This window comes from Mya arenaria, chromosome 9 (genome assembly GCF_026914265.1).
Source record: "Mya arenaria isolate MELC-2E11 chromosome 9, ASM2691426v1".
Taxonomy (NCBI): Eukaryota; Metazoa; Mollusca; class Bivalvia; order Myida; family Myidae; genus Mya; species Mya arenaria.
Genome location: NC_069130.1, coordinates 63,389,027 through 63,407,084, shown reverse-complemented (window position 1 = coordinate 63,407,084; position 18,058 = coordinate 63,389,027). Strand labels below are relative to the sequence as shown.

Sequence of the window (18,058 nt, the reverse complement as noted above, 5' to 3'; positions counted from 1 at the left end):
TAACCTCTTAATATCGCTCTCCGCCTGTTCATGTTGCTCCTAACCTGTTCCCGTTGTCCCTTCACCTGTTCATGTTGTCCCTCCACCTGTTCATATTGTCCCTTAACCTGTTTCTGTTGTCACTCCGCATGTTTATTTTGTCCCTCCACCTGATTATGCTGTCCCTTCACCTATTCATGTTGTCACTAAACCTGTTTATGTTTTCTACTCACCTGTTCCTGTTGTCCCTCCACCTGTTCCTCCTGTCCCTCCGCCTGTTCATGTGGCCCTTAACCTGTTCATGTTGTCCTTCCACCTGTTCCAGGTGTCCCTCCACCTGCTTATGGTACCCCTCTACCTGCTCATGTTGTCCCTCCACCTGCTTATGTTGTCCCTAAACCTGTTCATGTTGTCCCTCCACCTGTTCATGTTGTCCTTCCACCTGCTCATGTTGTCCCTTCACCTGTTCATGTTGTACCTCAACTGTTCATGTTGTCCCTCCTCCTGTTCATGTTGTCCCTTCACCAGTTCATGTTGTCCCTCCGCCGGTTCATGTTGTTCATTTACCTGTTTATGTTGTCCCTTTACCTGTTCATGTTGTCCCTCCGTCGGTTCATGTTGTTCATTTACCTGTTTATGTTGTCCCTCCACCTGTTCATGTTGTCCCTCCACCTGTTCATGTTGTCCCTCCGCCGGTTCATGTTGTTCCTTTACATGTTCATGTTGTCCCTTCACCTGTTCATGTTGTCCCTCCATCTGTTCATATTGTCCCTCCACCTGTTCATGTTGTCCCTTCACCTGTTCATGTTGTCCCTCCATCTGTTCCTGTTGTCCCTTCATCTGTTCATGTTGTCCCTTCAGCTGTTCCTGTTGTCCCTCCACCTGTTCATGTTGACCCTCCACCTGTTCATGTTGTCCCTCCACCTGTTCATGTTGTCCCTCCACCTGTTCATGTTGACCCTCCACCTGTTCATGTTGTCCCTTCATCTGTTCATGTTGTCCCTTCAGCTGTTCCTGTTGTCCCTTCATCTGTTCATGTTGTCCCTTCATCTGTTCATGTTGTCCCTTCATCTGTTCATGTTGTCCCTTCAGCTGTTCCTGTTGTCCCTCCACCTGTTCATGTTGACCCTCCATCTGTTCATGTTGTCCCTCCACCTGTTCATATTGTCCCTCCAGCTGTTCCTGTTGTCCCTCCACCTGTTCATGTTGTCCCTCCACCTGTTCATGTTGTCCCTCCACCTGTTCATATTGTCCCTCCAGCTGTTCCTGTTGTCCCTCCACCTGTTCATGTTGTCTCTTCACCTGTTCATGTTGTCCCTCCAGCTGTTCCTGTTGCCCCTCCACCTGTTCATGTTGTCCCTCCACCTGTTCATGTTGTCCCTCCAGCTGTTCCTGTTGTCCCTTCACCCGTTCATGTTGACCCTCCACCTGTTCATGTTGTCCCTCCACCTATTTATGTTGTCCCTTCACCTGTTTATATTGTCCCTTCACCTGTCCATGTTGTCACTCCACCCGTTAATGTTGTCCTTCCACCTGTTCATGTTGTTTCTTTACCAGTTCATGTTCTCCCTTCTTCTGTTCGTGTTGTTCCTTTTGCTGTTCATGTCTTCACTTGACCTCTTCATATCGTCACTTTTTCCTATATTTCTTTAAAAGAGCCATTGTACTCAAAATTCGCTTGCATCCTCTGAGAGCAAAGATTACAAAAGAGAGTCCATTATTCTTAAAATGATGCACCAGTCAATTGTAGCCACGTCCCCCCTCCCCCAGGTCCGGGGGTATACTGGGGATAGCCGGGGAAATGGGCCGTGTTTTTACCTTTCAGGTGGGGCAGCAGTGCCGGGTGAATGCGGTGGTTTTGTCTTCGTGCAAAATAAAGCGGGGAATGGGACTTATCTAGGGTCCCTGGTGTGCGGAGGCATTTGGCGGGGATTTTACCATCTGTTCGTCCCCGCAGGTCGGGGATTTTACCCGGGGTTGGCTGGACCGAAAGTCAAAGTCCCCGATATTCCCCGGACCTGGGGGCCGTGGTTACAATTGACTGGTGCATAACCATTTCATGAATGTTTTGGCTGTAAAGATAAATCTAATCTCACAAATATCGGTCTACTCATGCTATATTTGGAAAGTGGTTGGGGAAGCTTGGAAGGAGTTAGACCCCCCGTCTGCTTGTGAAAAGTCGGACGGATTCAGATTCATAACGGTAGACTGAATTGAGAATCGCGAGCTACGTATTGCATAACGTAGCATCGGGAAAGGAATTTTTAATTTGCATCTATTTTCTATGTTGCAATATGTTCATATATGGTAATTTTAAATTGTACAATTGACTTGTCAGCTGTGAAGTATAAGGTTATATTGCACAAATTCCGTTTAAATATATGAATTATGAATACGTTCCATGTTCACTTGCTTTATTATGTGAATTATGAATACAGATTGAAGCGCATGGTAAAATGACAACATAAACGGTTGTTGTTGTTTTTTCAATTTATTTCAGTGTTCTCATGAACCTTAACAAATACAGAAAAATCTACACTTTGAAATATCACACAATAGTAAGCGCTTCCTGTTAATCTTTTTTGGTCTTTTGTTTGTGAATCCATGGAAAATGCATACAGTACATGCATGCAGTAGCACTGAATATTTTTAAAAAGGTACAACACGTAATGCATCTTCCCAGATTGTAAGCTACAGTCGGAGACAGCATTGATTAAACAACAAAAAGAAATATAGTAATAATTAATGTTGCTGCAAAAAACATAACAAAGTCAACAATGTAGCATAGAAACACTATACTTGTCACGATATAGTATAATATATAGAGCTGCGATGGCGGAACATTTGTCATATTATTCTCTTCAACATTTGACTTTATGAAACAACTGTCTTCATCCACCTCGAGTGACGTATCTGGAGTAGTGTTCAATATTAAATATTTATGAACCGTTAAGAATCGTTATGTTTCTAATACCATCCAAACCAAAATATAAGGGTACTTCAATCGATTTAATAATACGCGAATAATTTCTTTGGTAGTCAACAAGATGGATAACACATATAAATCAAAACACTAGAAACTTCTGAGTTGCTTCCCTTTAAATATAAATAGACACGTTGGGTATTTCACAACCAGTGTTTATCGATATATAATAGATTAAGACCAGGCAATACACCGGCTGGCTTTGTCATGTGGGTACTTTGTATACTTACCACGGTCTTTTGACTATGTCGTATGTGCAGGTTCGAATCGCAGGTTCGAATCCCAGGATCGTCTTCAAAGAAGAGGATTGGGGTTTGTCACCGGACAGCCCTGACCCACTGACGCCATCCAGCCAAGCTTTTGTCACTCCGTCTCACGTAAAATAAAAACTTACCGATGTGTATCTGCATTATTTATGCACCATTCAATTGTAACCACGTTCCAATCCACCCCCCCCCCAAAGATCCTGAAGGATAGAGGGTGAAATGGGCCGTGTTGTTACCTTCCAGGTGGCCTCGCAGTGCCGAGTGAATGCGGTGGTTTTGTTTTCGCGTCGAAAATAGCGGGGAATGGGCCTTACCTAAAATGTCCCCGTGGTATGGCAGGCATTTTACCAGCAGTTTGTTTACTCAGGGCGGGGATTTTACCTTGGACTGGCTGGACCAAAAGTCAAAGCCCACCGCTATTCCCCGGCCCTAGTGGGGGCCGTGGTTACAAATGACTGGTACATTATCATCTGTATTATACACTAAATTTGTATTATACACAGTCGGTATGGTACAAAATCAAGGGCATGTTGTAACCATTTTCCCTATAATCAATGGCCATTGTATGGCATTTAGTAACAAGAGATGTTTGTCAAACATTATGTTTGCATGTTGTCAGGATTATATGGACAATTGAATGAAATATGCATGGACCGAAATGACAGCTGATTTGTTGCTGTTTTAAGATTATGACCATTAAAGTGTGAGGATAAAGTGTGTTATGACCGTCATGACCTTTGACTCTATGAACTCAAAATCCAGAGTCATCAGCTGGTCACCAGAAACCTAAATGTCAAGTTTGAGGGCCATGGGTGCAGGCATTGTCAAGTTATCTCAAGACAAGTTTTTTTCGTTCAAGGTCACTGTGACCTTGACCTTTGACCCGATGACCCCTTAAATCATAAGGGGTCATCAACAAGTCAGATGCAACTCCAAGTCAAGTTTAAAGGCCATGGGTTCAGGCATTGTTGAGTTATCACTCGGACAACCTTTTACCATTCAAGATCACTGTGACCTTGACCTTTGGCTCTATGAATCCTAAAATCAATAAGGGTGATCTACTGGTCAGGCTTAACATCCATGTCAAGTTTAATGATCATAGGTTCAGGCATTGTTGAGATATCAGTGGGGGAAGATTTGTTAACTTTTTTGCGTTAAAGGTTACTGTGACATTGACCCTGGCCTGATGACCCCCAAAGTCGATAAGGGTCATCTACTGGGCAGGCCCAACTTTTATGTCAAGTTTGATGACCATAGGTCCAAGAATTGTCGAGTTTGCTTTCAAGGTCACTGTGACCTTGACCTTTGACCCCCTAAAATCAATAAGGGTCATCTACTGGTCAGGCCCAGCCTCCATGTCAAGTTTGATGACCATAGGTCAAAGAATTGTCGAGTTTGCTTTCAAGGTAACTGTGACCTTGACCATTGACCCCTAAAATCAATAGGGGTCATCTACTGGTCAGGCCCAACCTCCATGTCAAGTTTGAGGGCCATGGGTGCAGGCATTGTTGAGTTATCACTTGGACAACCTTTTATCATTCAAGGTCACTGTGACCTTGACCTTTGGCCCAATGACCCCTAAAATTAATAGGGACAATCTTCTGGCCAGGCTCAACCTCCATATCAAGTTTGAGGGCCATGGGTGCAGCCATTGTCAAGTTATCACTCGGATAACCTTTTACCATTCCAGGTCACTGTGACCTTGACCTTTGGCCCAATGACCCCTTAAATCAATAGGGACCATCTTCTGGCCAGGCCCAACCTCCAAGTCAAGTTTGAGGGCCATGGGTGCAGGCATTGTCAAGTTATCACTCGGACAACCTTTTATCATTCCAGGTCACTGTGACCTTGACCTTTGGCCAGATGACCCCCAAAAACCATAGGGGTCATCTCCTGGTCAGGCCAATTCTCCAAGTCAAGTTTGAGGGCCATGGGTGCAGGCATTGTTGAGTTATCAATCGGACAACCTTTTACCATTCAAGGTCACTGTGACCTTGACCTTTGGCCCAATGACCCCCAAAAACAATAGGGGTCATCTACTGGTCTGGCCCAACCTCCAAGTCAAGTTTGATGGCCATACGTCCAGGAATTGTTCAGTTATCACTCGGACAAGCTTTGGTCTACCGAAGGACCGACATACCCACATGCCTGTGCAAAGCAATATGCCCCCCTTCGAAGATAATTACATTGCTTGTCATGATATTTTATTTTGGAGGTTCATTTGGTGAAACATCAGTTCTTAGAATATTTCGTCGTTGTTTTCAAATGGATGATGCTGCATGTTGAATGTGGTCTCTTGTTGCTTATTTAAAATTATCTGCAGTAATGCACCAGTCAATTGTAACCACGGCCCCCCAGGTCCGGGGAATGGCGGGGACTTTGACTTTCGGTCCAGCCAGCCCCGGCTAAAATCCCCGCCCTGCGGGGACGAACAGATGGTAAAATCTCCGCCAAATGCCCCGCCCCCCAGGGCCCTAGGTAAGGCCCATTCCCCGCTATATTTAAAGCGAAGACAAAACCATCGCATTCACCCGGCAATGCGGGGCCACCTGAAAGGTAAAAATACGGCCCATTTCCCCGGCTATCTGGGTATACCCCCGGACCTGGGGGGCCGTGGTTACAATTGACTGGTGCATAAGCTCGTATTTTCTTTGCAAACATTATGTTTAAACCTTTGGCTACTGAGCTTGTTTCTGTAGCTTTTCATATAAATATTTCAGTATGATGCAGTTTTGGAAGATGAATTTTTGCCTTCATGAGTTTTCAAGTTTTCAAGTTTTCAACATTTTTGTAGTATTACTTACAAGTGGTAAATTTCTCTAACCATGTTCCTAATTTCTCTAATCATGTTCCTAATTTCTCTAATCATTAATTTCTCTAATCATGTTCCTAATTTCTCTAAACATGTTCCGGGTTTCTCTGAACTGTACCTGCGGTCCCTTAATTTTTCCTCAAAATGGATTGTGTGTCCTGAACAATTTGGTTTGTTTAAAGCAATTAAGTAACGGTGAATGGTTTGATTTTTGTCCTGCTTTGGACCCTTTTGCACTTTAACATAATGCATTAATAGTTTAAGACTTACTTCTTAACATTCTGTAAATACCCATCTTAACGTCCAATTTGGGAAAATGTCAAATACTGCTTGGTGCCATACATTTTCCAACAACATATATATTCTCAATACAATGCTTCTCAGTAATAGCATATGCTTCGAATCCTTCGGGGTTATGTCAAAATCTCCTGGTTGTCTGAACAAAATCCCTTGGGATGGTCTCCAGAAATGTGTATGAGAGATGTCAGTTTTAACCACTGAACTTGTGGAAAGAAAATATGGTTTAAATAACAGGTAATGCCAATCAACAATAACACTTCAATATGTAAAAATACAGAAAATAACAAAGTTTGAAATATGATGAAAATAAAAAGTACCACAGTACGTATCTACACAACTTAATTATAAGATGTAACATGAATACGAACATGTAAAACAATTGAAAAAACATCAGTATGATGAATCCATTTTAGGATATTACAATAATTAACAATATAAATAAAACATTAACGTTACTTTAATAGTCAGCTCCATTCCTTTTGATTTCTGAAACCAATTGTGTTTATATTTTATCCTTAAGATAATAGTTAAATAACCTTTCATACTAATATGTTTAACAGCATGACTATCTAATACAGGGGTTCTAATGGCTGATATTTGTCATTTCTGAAAAATAATCAGAGGTCTGTGTGAGTATAAGTGATTAATGCCCAACGTGGGATTAATAGGCTAAGACCCCTTCTGAAAGTATTTATCATTAATTATAGTAATTCTTACTCAATTCAAGGTACATTCTACTGTTTTTGATACATATGTCTGAGCAAAAGAAATTAACTTCATAACTGTACAGAAGTCTGAAGTTAACAGGCTTGCAATAATTTATGCTGATTTCAGGATGAATTCTGAACCTTAGAACTACTGTTAACAGGAGAAATCACTAGAACAAAGCCTCAGGCTTCACAGAACTCTCTTCCACATAAAGCTGCATTTTGAGCAATGAATTGTCCGTGGTTTTTAATGGCATCAGGCTCGCATCCCGCAGTTTTGTCTGTTTCTCATCAGCTGGCATCCAAGAAAAATCCTGAAATTCGTGATCGAATATGACAATAACATGTAGATTATACAATCTTTGAGGGTTGCAATTTACAAATTAAGTACCAAAGGTACAAGCCCTTATATGTTCTAAGTTTCGTTGTTTTGGGTGATGTCAATCCATGAGTTTACTCCTATTTGATATATGTCCATGTTCATTTACAGCTAACCAGTTAAAGTAATGTAAATGAAGTTAATAGGAGCTCATGGATTAACATCACTTTTCTGAAAGCGAGCACATTGTCATAGAACAAACAAAGGTCCAGGAAGTGTAGGATTATCATATTAATGGAACATTAGCCTTTGTTCTGTCTACATAAAGCTTTCTAGCCCAGCCTCATAGAAGACAAAGAAAAATGTAAATGTGTACTTTAATTGCTAGTAGAACTAATTATTGATACCTCATACTAACAAATATTGACTACCATGTTTACTTTATGATTATTTACCTACTTGTTAGTATTTGTCTTTTTGAACTTATTATATTATCAAAATAAAATACTGGTTTAACCAAGACAAAGAAAAGTAAGAGATTTTTTTGACAAGACAAAGAAAAGTAAGAGATTAAGAGATTTTTTTGACAAACAATTTCAGAACTAAAAAGTTAAAAGTTAAGGAGTTTTTGCATTCTGACAATGCATCTGCCATAGTTGACACCAAGGTTATGTCAAGACCTTGACTGTTTTTGAAAGCTTAAAAATAAAAGCAATATATTTATTTTATATAGTATGCATATTAGATTTTGTCAAAAACGATAAGCCCTTTCAGTATAAGAATATGTAGGAATACTGGTAAGCATTTGACAACATGTACAAGACAAGTGATTAAAAGAACTACTTGATGGAAAAAGGTGATGACAATGAACCATACTTACTTTGACAGTTTGGGTCTGTATAAACTTGTCAGCAGTTGACTCCCGTGTATGTACATGAACCACCCAGCTACAATCTGAAGGAGAAAGGTTAAAAATATATTCATATGAGATACAATTATGTGTTGAATGTAGTATTTCTTAAATCCTTCAGCCTTTTAAAAAAGAAATATCTACTGCCCTTTCCATCCAAATAGGGAAAAACTTTCAGACTTTGGGAAAATGAAAAATTGTCCTTAATGATATACAGTCGAAACTCGTTATGTCGACTTTGTCGGGACCTACGGAAAAAAGTCGAGATAACGAACATTCGACACATCCAAATTACAAAAAAGTATCACCAATCCAAACACATATGAATTTCATATATGTCCGTCATCCGACTTGAATTGAACGGTCTTGTTACGGTCGTGAAAACAACAAACGTATCATTTAAAAATATTAAAAGTGATACAAAAATGAGTTATTTGTGCAAAATTTATTTTATTCACGTTTATGGATTACACATATCAAATATTAAACCTCAATTGTATAGACTTGTATATTTAAGAAAACGTTAAAGCACATATGGTATGCCCGTTTGTGTTCTACATGCAGTATAGAGAAATTACTTCGTCACGTAACATGTGGAATTTTACAATGATGTCATCGTCGTTTTAAAATGTGCATTTCAATGTATAACTTGATCAATAAAAGTCTCTTTAATCATAAACATATACAAACAACTTTAATTTTTCACACTAACCAATAAACCTCCAATTATGAAAGTTTATTATTTTGACACGCACGGTAATTTAGCGACATGCCGCAAACCTCCATGACAACTTTCGCGCCTTCAACTCGATCTACAGTTCGACATAAAGAACATAGGAAAACGTGTGAAATTCAACCAATGGGACTGAAAAAGGAGGTCGACATAGCGAAAAAATCGAGATAGAAAAATCAACACAAGCAGATTTATTTTATATAAAATAAGAAGGAATAAATTCGGGACTGTAGAAAAAAAGTCGACATAACCGGAAAGTCGAGATATCCGACATAGACATAGCGAGTTTGGACTGTATCAGACAATATAAATGATATTCCGGTACTACCCGGTAGCCCATATAAATGATATACCAGCCAATATGAATGATATTCCGGTACTACCTAAGAGCCAATTATATATTTATAAGTGATATACCAGACAATATATATGATATTCAAGTACTACCCTGTAGCCAATATAAATGAAAACCAACCAATATGAATGATATACCAGCCAATATGAATGATATACAAGCCAATATAAATGGTATACCAGCCAATATAAATGGCCAATATAAATGGTATACCAGCCAATATAAATGGTATACCAGCCAATTTAAATGATATACCAGCCAATTTAAATGGTATACCAGCCAATTTAAATGGTATACCAGCCAACTTAAATGATATACCAGCCAATTTAAATGGTATACCAGCCAATTTAAATGGTATACCAGCCAAATTTAATGATATACCAGCCAATTTAAATGGTATACCAGCCAATTTAAATGGTATATCAGCCAATTTAAATGGTATACCAGCCAATATAAATTATATACCAGACCATTTATATGATATACCAGCCAATTTAAATGGTATACCAGCCAATTTAAATGGTATACCAGCCAATTTAAATGGTATACCAGCCAATATTAATTATATACCAGACAATTTATATGATATTCCAGCTAAAATAAATTATATACCAGACAATTTAAATGATATACCAGCCAATATAAATTATATACCAGACAATTTAAATGATATTCCAGCCAATATAAAAGATATACCAGCCAATAAAAATTATATACAAGCCAATATAAATGATATACCAGCCAATTTAAATGACATACAAGCCAATATAAATGATATACCAGCCAATTGAAATGGCATACCAGCCACTGATAAAACCAGCCAATTTAAAGGATATACTAGCCGATATAACTGATATACCAGCCAATATAACTGATATACCAGACATTTTGAATTATATACCAGACAATTTAAATGGTATACCAGCCAATTAAAATGGAATACTAGCCAATATAAAGGATAAACCAGCCAATATAAATGATATACCAGCCAATTTCATTCGTATACCAGCCAATATAACTGATATGTCAGCCAATCTAAATGATATACTAGCCAATATAAATTATATGTCAGACAATTTAAATGATATACCATTCAACTTAAATGATATACCAGCCAATATAAATGATATATCAGCCAAATGAATGTTTTAATGTGTTACAGTTGGTCTTGTGAAGACTTTTGCTTTCCAAGAATACATTTGATTTCTTTTATTAGGAAAACGCCTTTAAAAGACAGTAAATTGCAAAATTGCAAGAGAAAATCTCTCGAATGAAATCAATGTACATGTCTGCTAGTTTTTTAGTTTGCTGGTGTATAACAGTATGTATGCAACATTTGAATACCTGGCAGCGGTTCAACCACCGATTTAGCTTGAGTAAATTTGAGAGGGGCCCAAAATATAAACATTATCATCAAAATTGAAAGTTGTGAAACATCCTACCTTCTAGAATCAGCCAAATTTAGTTTGAGGAGGCAGATTTAATGCATCCTATACTTAATTATTAGGCTTATCCATACTTTAAGACATGTTAACAAGTAGTTAGTTTACAGGGGGGGGGGGGGGTCAGTAACATCAGGCATGGGCTTTTAGAAGGAAGTCAGTACCTTCAGGCAGGGCCTTTAGAAGGGGGTCAGTACCATCAGGCAGGGCCTTTAGAAGTTTAGAAGGAAGTCAGTACCATCAGGCAGGGCCTTTAGAAGGAAGTCAGTACCTTCAGGCAGGGCCTTTAGAAGGGGGTCAGTACCTTCAGGCAGGACCTTTAGGAGGGAGTCAGTACCATCAGGCATGGGCTTGAGAAAGGAGTCAGTACCTTCAGGCAGGGCTTTTAAAAGGAAGTCAGTACCTTCAGGCAGGGCCTTTAGAAGGGGGTCAGTACCATCAGGCAGGGCCTTTAGAAGGAAGTCAGTACCATCAGGCAGGGCCTTTAGAAGGAAGTCAGTACCTTCAGGCAGAGCCTTTAGAAGGGAGTCAGTACCTTCAGGCAGGACCTTTAGAAGGGAGTCAGTACCATCAGGCAGGGCCTTTAGAAGGGAGTCAGTACCATCAGGCAGGGCCTTTAGAAGGGAGTCAGTACCTTCAGGCAGGGCCTTTAGAAGGGAGTCAGTACCATCAGGCAGGGCCTTTTGAAGGAAGTCAGTACCATCAGGCAGGGCCTTTAGAAGGAAGTCAGTACCTTCAGGCAGGGCCTTTAGAAGGGGGTCAGTACCTTCAGGCAGGACCTTTAGGAGGGGGTCAGTACCATCAGGCATGGGCTTGAGAAAGGAGTCAGTACCTTCAGGCAGGGCTTTTAGAAGGGAGTCAGTACCTTCAGGCAGGGCCTTTAGAAGGAAGTCAGTACCATCAGGCAGGGCCTTTAGAAGGGAGTCAGTACCTTTATGCAGGACCTTTAGGAGGGAGTCAGTACCTTCAGGCAGGGCTTTTAGAAGGGAGTCAGTACCATCAGGCATGGGCTTTTAGAAGGGAGTCAATACCATCAGGCATGGGCTTTTAGAAGGGAGTCAGTACCATCAGGCATGGGCTTTTAGAAGGGAGTCAGTACCATCAGGCATGGGCCTTTAGAAGGGAGTCAGTACCATCAGGCAGGGCCTTTAGAAGGGAGTCAGTACCATCAGGCATGGGCCTTTAGAAGGAAGTCAGTACCATCAGGCAGGGTCTTTAGAAGGAAGTCAGTACCATCAGGCAGGGCCTTTAGAAGGAAGTCAGTACCATCAGGCAGGGCCTTTAGAAGGGGGTCAGTACCATCAGGCAGGGCCTTTAGAAGAAAGTCAGTACCATCAGGCAGGACCTTTAGGAGGGAGTCAGTATCATCAGGCATGGGCTTTTAGAAGGGGGTCAGTACCTTCAGGCAGGACCTTTAGGAGGGAGTCAGTACCATCAGGCATGGGCTTGAGAAAGGAGTCGGTACCTTCAGGTATGGCTTTTAGAAGGAAGTCAGTACCTTTAGGCAGGGCCTTTAGAAGGGAATGTATATCATTTATATTGGCAGGTATATCATTAATAGCTGTGGAATTGGTACCTTCAGGCAGGGCTTTTAGAAGAGAGTCTGCCACATTCAACTTTAGCAGAAAAGCTCTCAAAGCGTCTTCCAACTGAAACAGGTACTGGTCATTCCTGAAATCAAAAGTCAAGCATGATTCACATTTGTTGTTTTATTTGCTTTTTATTAGTTATGCAACATAACATTATGCTTTTTATCAAATAACATGTTTAATGTGAATTTAAGTACTATTACATAATGCTAGCGCAAAACTGCAGGTGCTGTACATCAAAGAATAAAAACAAGAGGCACATCAGTGCCTGTGCTCCACTGGCCAAAAGGTTCAAGCAAAGACCACCTAACGAACATTTTCGTCAAGTTTCATAGAAATACAATCATCAATTTTTGAGGAGAAGTTATTTAAAAAAATTTTTTACTTTAATAGCTCTGGCTGCCATGTTGTGCAGTGGACCGAAATGATTTGGGCAATTTGAGTAAAGGAGCACCGAACAAACATTTCTGTCAAGTTTTATCGAAAAAAGGTCATCGGTTTCGACGACAAGTCGTATAAAGTTTTTTTTTATTTTTTAGCTCTGGCAGCCATGGTGTGCAGTGGACTGGAACCATTTAACAAATTTTGGTTAATGACCACCCAAGGAACATTTCTGTCAAGTTTCATCAAAATCTGATCATCGGTTAACATTTAATCTGAATAGATTATGAAGCAAATATCTAACCTGAACAAGAACTGACGAGATAGAATCGACTTGGTGTTTCACTTACACTTTTCGGCCATTTAAGTTACTAAAAATAGCTGTTTCATAAACTTTCAGAATGTCACTTAAACGAAAATTAATGTTCAGTCTATATATACTTTCCTATGTATAAATGTAAGGTTTTTAAATTGATCTTTTTGTGAGAACTTTATGCTTATATATGTTTACTCATAAATTATTATTGTTTAAAAATTATTTAAAGATGCTATACGTGAAAAATTAAGACATTATTTTTTTTTCTATTAAAGGGAGGTAATTCAGTAGTAAAATGTAATCAAAGCTATTAAAGCATGGCATTTCTTTTCTAACCATGTTGATATTATTACAGTCTATTCAAGCAAGATGCCTTTTGTTTTTACATAGTACCCATAGGTTCTGAAAAACAAGGAGCACTATTCCCAACAGAAGGATGTCACTCCCTATCACTGCATGAGCATCATAATAAAGAAATGTTTACTCAAACTGCAAGCTGCTCAATTGAAATAGGTATTTACCTCAAGCATACAGTTTTATAATGTGGCAAAATAGTCGGACTACTAGATTGTCATTCGGACTAGTAAAATATGCCATTATGCTAGTCCAACTGGCTAGTAGGTTAAAATGTTTTTCGTGAAGACTGCGGACGAGAAGTCCTTAAAGGTTTTTCTATTTTTAACTCTCGCAGCCATGTTGTGCAGCGGACCGGAACCATTTGGGCAATTTTGGTTAAAGGGCATCCCGATGAACATTTATGTAAAGTTTCATCAAAATCTGATAATCGGTTTCTGAGAAGATGTAGTTTAACGTTTTTTTCTATTCTTAGCTTTTGTGCCCATGTTGTGCAGCAGACCAGAACTGTTTGGGCTATTTTGGTTAAGGACTACCCAAGTAACATTTCTGTCAAGTTTCATTGCAATACGATCATCGGTTTCTGAGGAGAAGTCGCTTAAAGGTTTTTCTATTTTTACCTCTGGGGGCCATCTTGTGCAGTGGACCGAAACCATTGAAGCAAATTTGATAAAGGACCATGACAGACCATCCAAGGAACATTTCTGTTAAGTTTCATCTAAATCTGATCATCGGTTTCTGAGAAGATGTTCTTTAAAGGTTTTTCTATTTTTTTGCCCTGGCAGCCATGTTGTGCAGCGGACCGGAACCATTTGAGCAATTTTGGTTAAGGACCACCCAAGGAACAATTCTGTCAAGTTTCATCAAAATCTGCCTATCCGTTTCAGAGGAGATGTCGTTTAAAGATTTTACTATTTTTAGCTGTGGCGGCCATATTGTGCAATGGACCAGAACCATTTGAGCAATTTTAATAAAGGACCACCCAAGGAACATTACTGTCAAGTTTCATCAAAATCTGCCGAACCGTTTCAGAGGAGATGTCGTTTAAAGATTTAGCTATTTTTAGCTCTGGCGGCCATATTGTGCAATGGACCGGAACCATTTGAGCAATTTTGGTAAAGGACCACCAAAGGAACATTCCTGTGAAGTTTTGTCAAAATCCGCTTATCAGTTTCAGAGGAGATGTCGTTTAAAGTAAAAGTTTACGCACGCACGCACGCACGCACGCACTCACGACGGACAATCTGTGACGACATAAGCTCCATGGCCTTCGGCCAGTGGAGCTAAAAATCAATGTTCAGATATTATGGACCAAAAAACATCATTCAACAACATTGATTGGAGCGGTCATGTTACCCAAACTGAACATTTTTACCTTAAAATCATCCTTGTTGTTTATAATTATTGATCATGCGACAACGGACGCTCTATTTTGCCAAAAACCGTGAGTTGAAAATTGAATCACTGTACGCTTGGATTTACAAAATGCGAATATCTGCCAGTTACAGTTTGGTCTTTGTTCATAAAAGTAAGTTAAATACCTTAAAAATTGTGTTGTCAACATAAAATCTGTGAACACATTGTGAAGACATTACTGAACATCAGTACATACTTGTCAAGCTCCCCTTGTTTTCCCAGCTCAAACACAAATCTCTCAAGTGGAGTATTATCTGGGTCAAGAACAACAATGGTAACCATGGAAACATCTCCATTAGCAACCATGACCTTGACACTCTCTGTCACCTTGGTGATGTAGGAAACAACATCTGGATGCAAGCACATCTGTAAAAGTATAAAAATGTCAATCCTAACATATACATGATTGACAGGAATGCTGAAAGTGTACTATTTTAATTTAGTTTAGTATTATAATTTAGTTTATTTTTTAGTTTCCTGATGAAGTGTGCTGTGAATGGGAAGCAACTCAATCAAAATCAGCTAAAGAAAATGAAAGTTGCTTCCCTTGCCTTGAAAATTTAAAAAATATTCCTTGCCCATGACAATGATTTCTGTTAAAAAAAGGATCAATTAGATGCTAATTAACCAAAACACATTGGAAACATGATAACACAAATATATCATGTTTAAAGAAGAGAGAAGAAATATATCAATGTTATAGCGTGGTTGGCAACACAGATGCGCCTAAATGTAAAACAGTAAAAACAAGTTATTTATTTGTATCGAAACAACAAAGATGAGCCTAAAAATGTGCACCTGCTCTGTGATGTCATTTTCCAGCATGCTACATTTTTTGCATTAAAGCTGCTCGAAAGTTTGACAGTTTCACCGAAATTTGCCGATACCTCTCAGTCGTTACGAAGGCAAGTTTTTATATCGATCTAGATCATCAAACTATCAATCAAGGTAAACAAACGTGTGTTTTAACAGGTAATTGTATAATCTGCTTGGGTGATAAAACTCGCCCAGTTTATTCAATGTCAAAATATAATTAATCTTAATATACAGTACTGTCATCTTGCGAAATAAAACTAAATAAAATAAAGACTGAGTAACCTTTTGCCAGCATACATTACATGTATTCCAGTAATGCAGTGCTCCTGCATTAAATAAAAACAAATGTCATTCATTGAGCAAACAATGACACCAAGTATTCATGGAGAGTCTACAGTCTATACCAAGTTGTTCAAACATTCATGATCGGAAAAAAACATGGTTTCGTCGATGACACGGATGATGACGGGAACAATGACAGCTCTGGTCACAGTTATTCCTATACAGGTGTGTCTGCCATGCTATTTGTAACCCATAGCTAAAACAATTATAACTTTCCAAGCACACACATGCATGTACACACATACACACACCATACCTGCACTGGAACATTGTATTTCTTCCTTCTCTCGAACACACCAGATGGGTAAATCCCTCGATTATACAGGATACAGTGAATACTCACTTCCAGAAACTCTGCAAAGATGTCACAGCTCACTGAAAAAATATATGATCAAGTTTTTATTCTGGCTATGCATTACAATCTGGATTGCATCAGGGTAGTCTAAAAAAAAAGACGTGTTATACCAAAAAAAATCTGTCAACATACAATTATTTGGACTAGCACCAGAGATGAACCATACTGTATATACAGTAAGCACAGTCATAATGCACCAGTCAATTGTAACCACGGCCCCCCCAGGTCCGAGGAATAGCGGGGACTTTGACTTTCGGTCCAGCCAACCCCGGCTAAAATCCACGCCCTGCGAGGACAAACAGATGGTAAAATCCCAGGCCACTGCGGGGCCACCTGAAAGGTAAAAACATGGCCCATTTCCCCGGCTATCCCCAGTATACCCTTGGACCTGGTGGGGCCGTGGTTACAATTGACTGGTGCATAACTAACACAATAAAAGCCTGAATCTTAAAAAAAATGAAAGATTTTCAGAAAAACCTGGGAGAAGGATTTTATTATTGGTCCCAGGCAAGAGATTAAAACTAAAAGAGAAAATGTAACTGAAAATAGACAAGACATTGAAGTTGTATTATAAATTTGCGTTTGGATGCGAAAGCATAAATCTCATATGAATTTTAAATGTTGTATACAGTACCTTTAGTTTTGCTCGCGTCCTGTGCGTTCATTTCTTATCAAATCATCTTTACAACAGTGCACAACGTTCAACTTGTTGACATTTGAAAGTTATTTGGGGGTAAAATTAAAAAATGATGTCGAAATCTGCTGTAGTGTTATTTAATTAAAACTGTTTTAGAAATAATAAAAAAAACAAGGGCGATGTTAAAACAAGCGTTTCTCTGTAATATAAATGGTTTTGCCTTTTTGAAAATAATGCTTAACAGAAAATTACATTTGTAAACATTTTGCGACAGTATAGTTTAAACGCCGGTACTTAGAGGGAATAAATATTGAAAGAAATGAAAGCCGGTCCCGTTCAATCTCATGTTTTGACTGGGATCAAGCTAGATTTTGAAAAACGGTAAACACTTTGTATACAAGCTAGGTATAAGTTAAAGTCTATATTTTTTAACATATAAGGATGACAAATGGCGACACTGCATTTTTAGGCAGCATCGCTCATGTTTTTTCTCAAACCAGAAGTTAATTATGCATTGTGTGTGGTTGTTTTTTTTAATTATGCAAATATGTCTCTGCACAAAGTCTGACGTAAACATGCTTTAACAGTTACCTGGTTTCCCAAATGCTAAGGATTTTCAACAATACTTGCCCTAGATTTTGAATGATTTAAAATTAGATTTATGAAAGTTACAGTCAAGTGCATGAGTCTTTTTAAAATGCTTACCCTACATGTATTTGGTCATTTGTGTGATTATTTTATTAGTGCTCAAATTTAATTGCATTTAGAAAATAGAATGTTCATTACATATGTAAACGATTTGAATAAAATAAAATAGTATTGATCCCATTGACCGACCAAATCTAAATAGTTAAGAGACCCATGAAACTCGCTTTGATTAGCTATGTTTTGAGGTTATGATAAATGTTTATCTTTGGGTGGAACTCATAAAAACAACTATGAAAGTTATTTGTACAATTGTACCCATAGCAAAACGTGGTCCTAAAATTTAATATTTTGAGGAGGACGTAATTTATGCATGCAACGGTTGCAGCGTATAGGGAAAA

At 38.9% G+C, this 18,058-nt stretch overlaps 2 protein-coding genes across 2 annotated transcripts; both read right to left on the bottom strand.

Moving 5' to 3' along the window:
* Positions 1–438: 438 nt before the first annotated feature.
* Positions 439–3,310, bottom strand: LOC128246262 (uncharacterized). The gene is made up of 2 exons (XM_052964454.1): positions 3,302–3,310; positions 439–1,428 (listed from the first exon to the last, which is right to left on the bottom strand). The coding sequence occupies exons 1-2, from the start codon at positions 3,308–3,310 to the stop codon at positions 439–441; spliced, it is 999 nt and encodes a 332-aa protein (XP_052820414.1).
* A 3,281-nt stretch (positions 3,311–6,591) lies between these two features.
* Positions 6,592–17,271, bottom strand: LOC128203760 (mitotic spindle assembly checkpoint protein MAD2B-like). The gene is made up of 6 exons (XM_052905302.1): positions 17,010–17,271; positions 16,277–16,395; positions 15,059–15,228; positions 12,383–12,477; positions 8,247–8,320; positions 6,592–7,361 (listed from the first exon to the last, which is right to left on the bottom strand). Exons 1-6 carry the CDS (start codon positions 17,038–17,040, stop codon positions 7,218–7,220), a joined length of 633 nt encoding a protein of 210 aa, XP_052761262.1. The 5' UTR covers positions 17,041–17,271; the 3' UTR covers positions 6,592–7,217.
* Between the last annotated feature and the right edge of the window lie 787 nt (positions 17,272–18,058).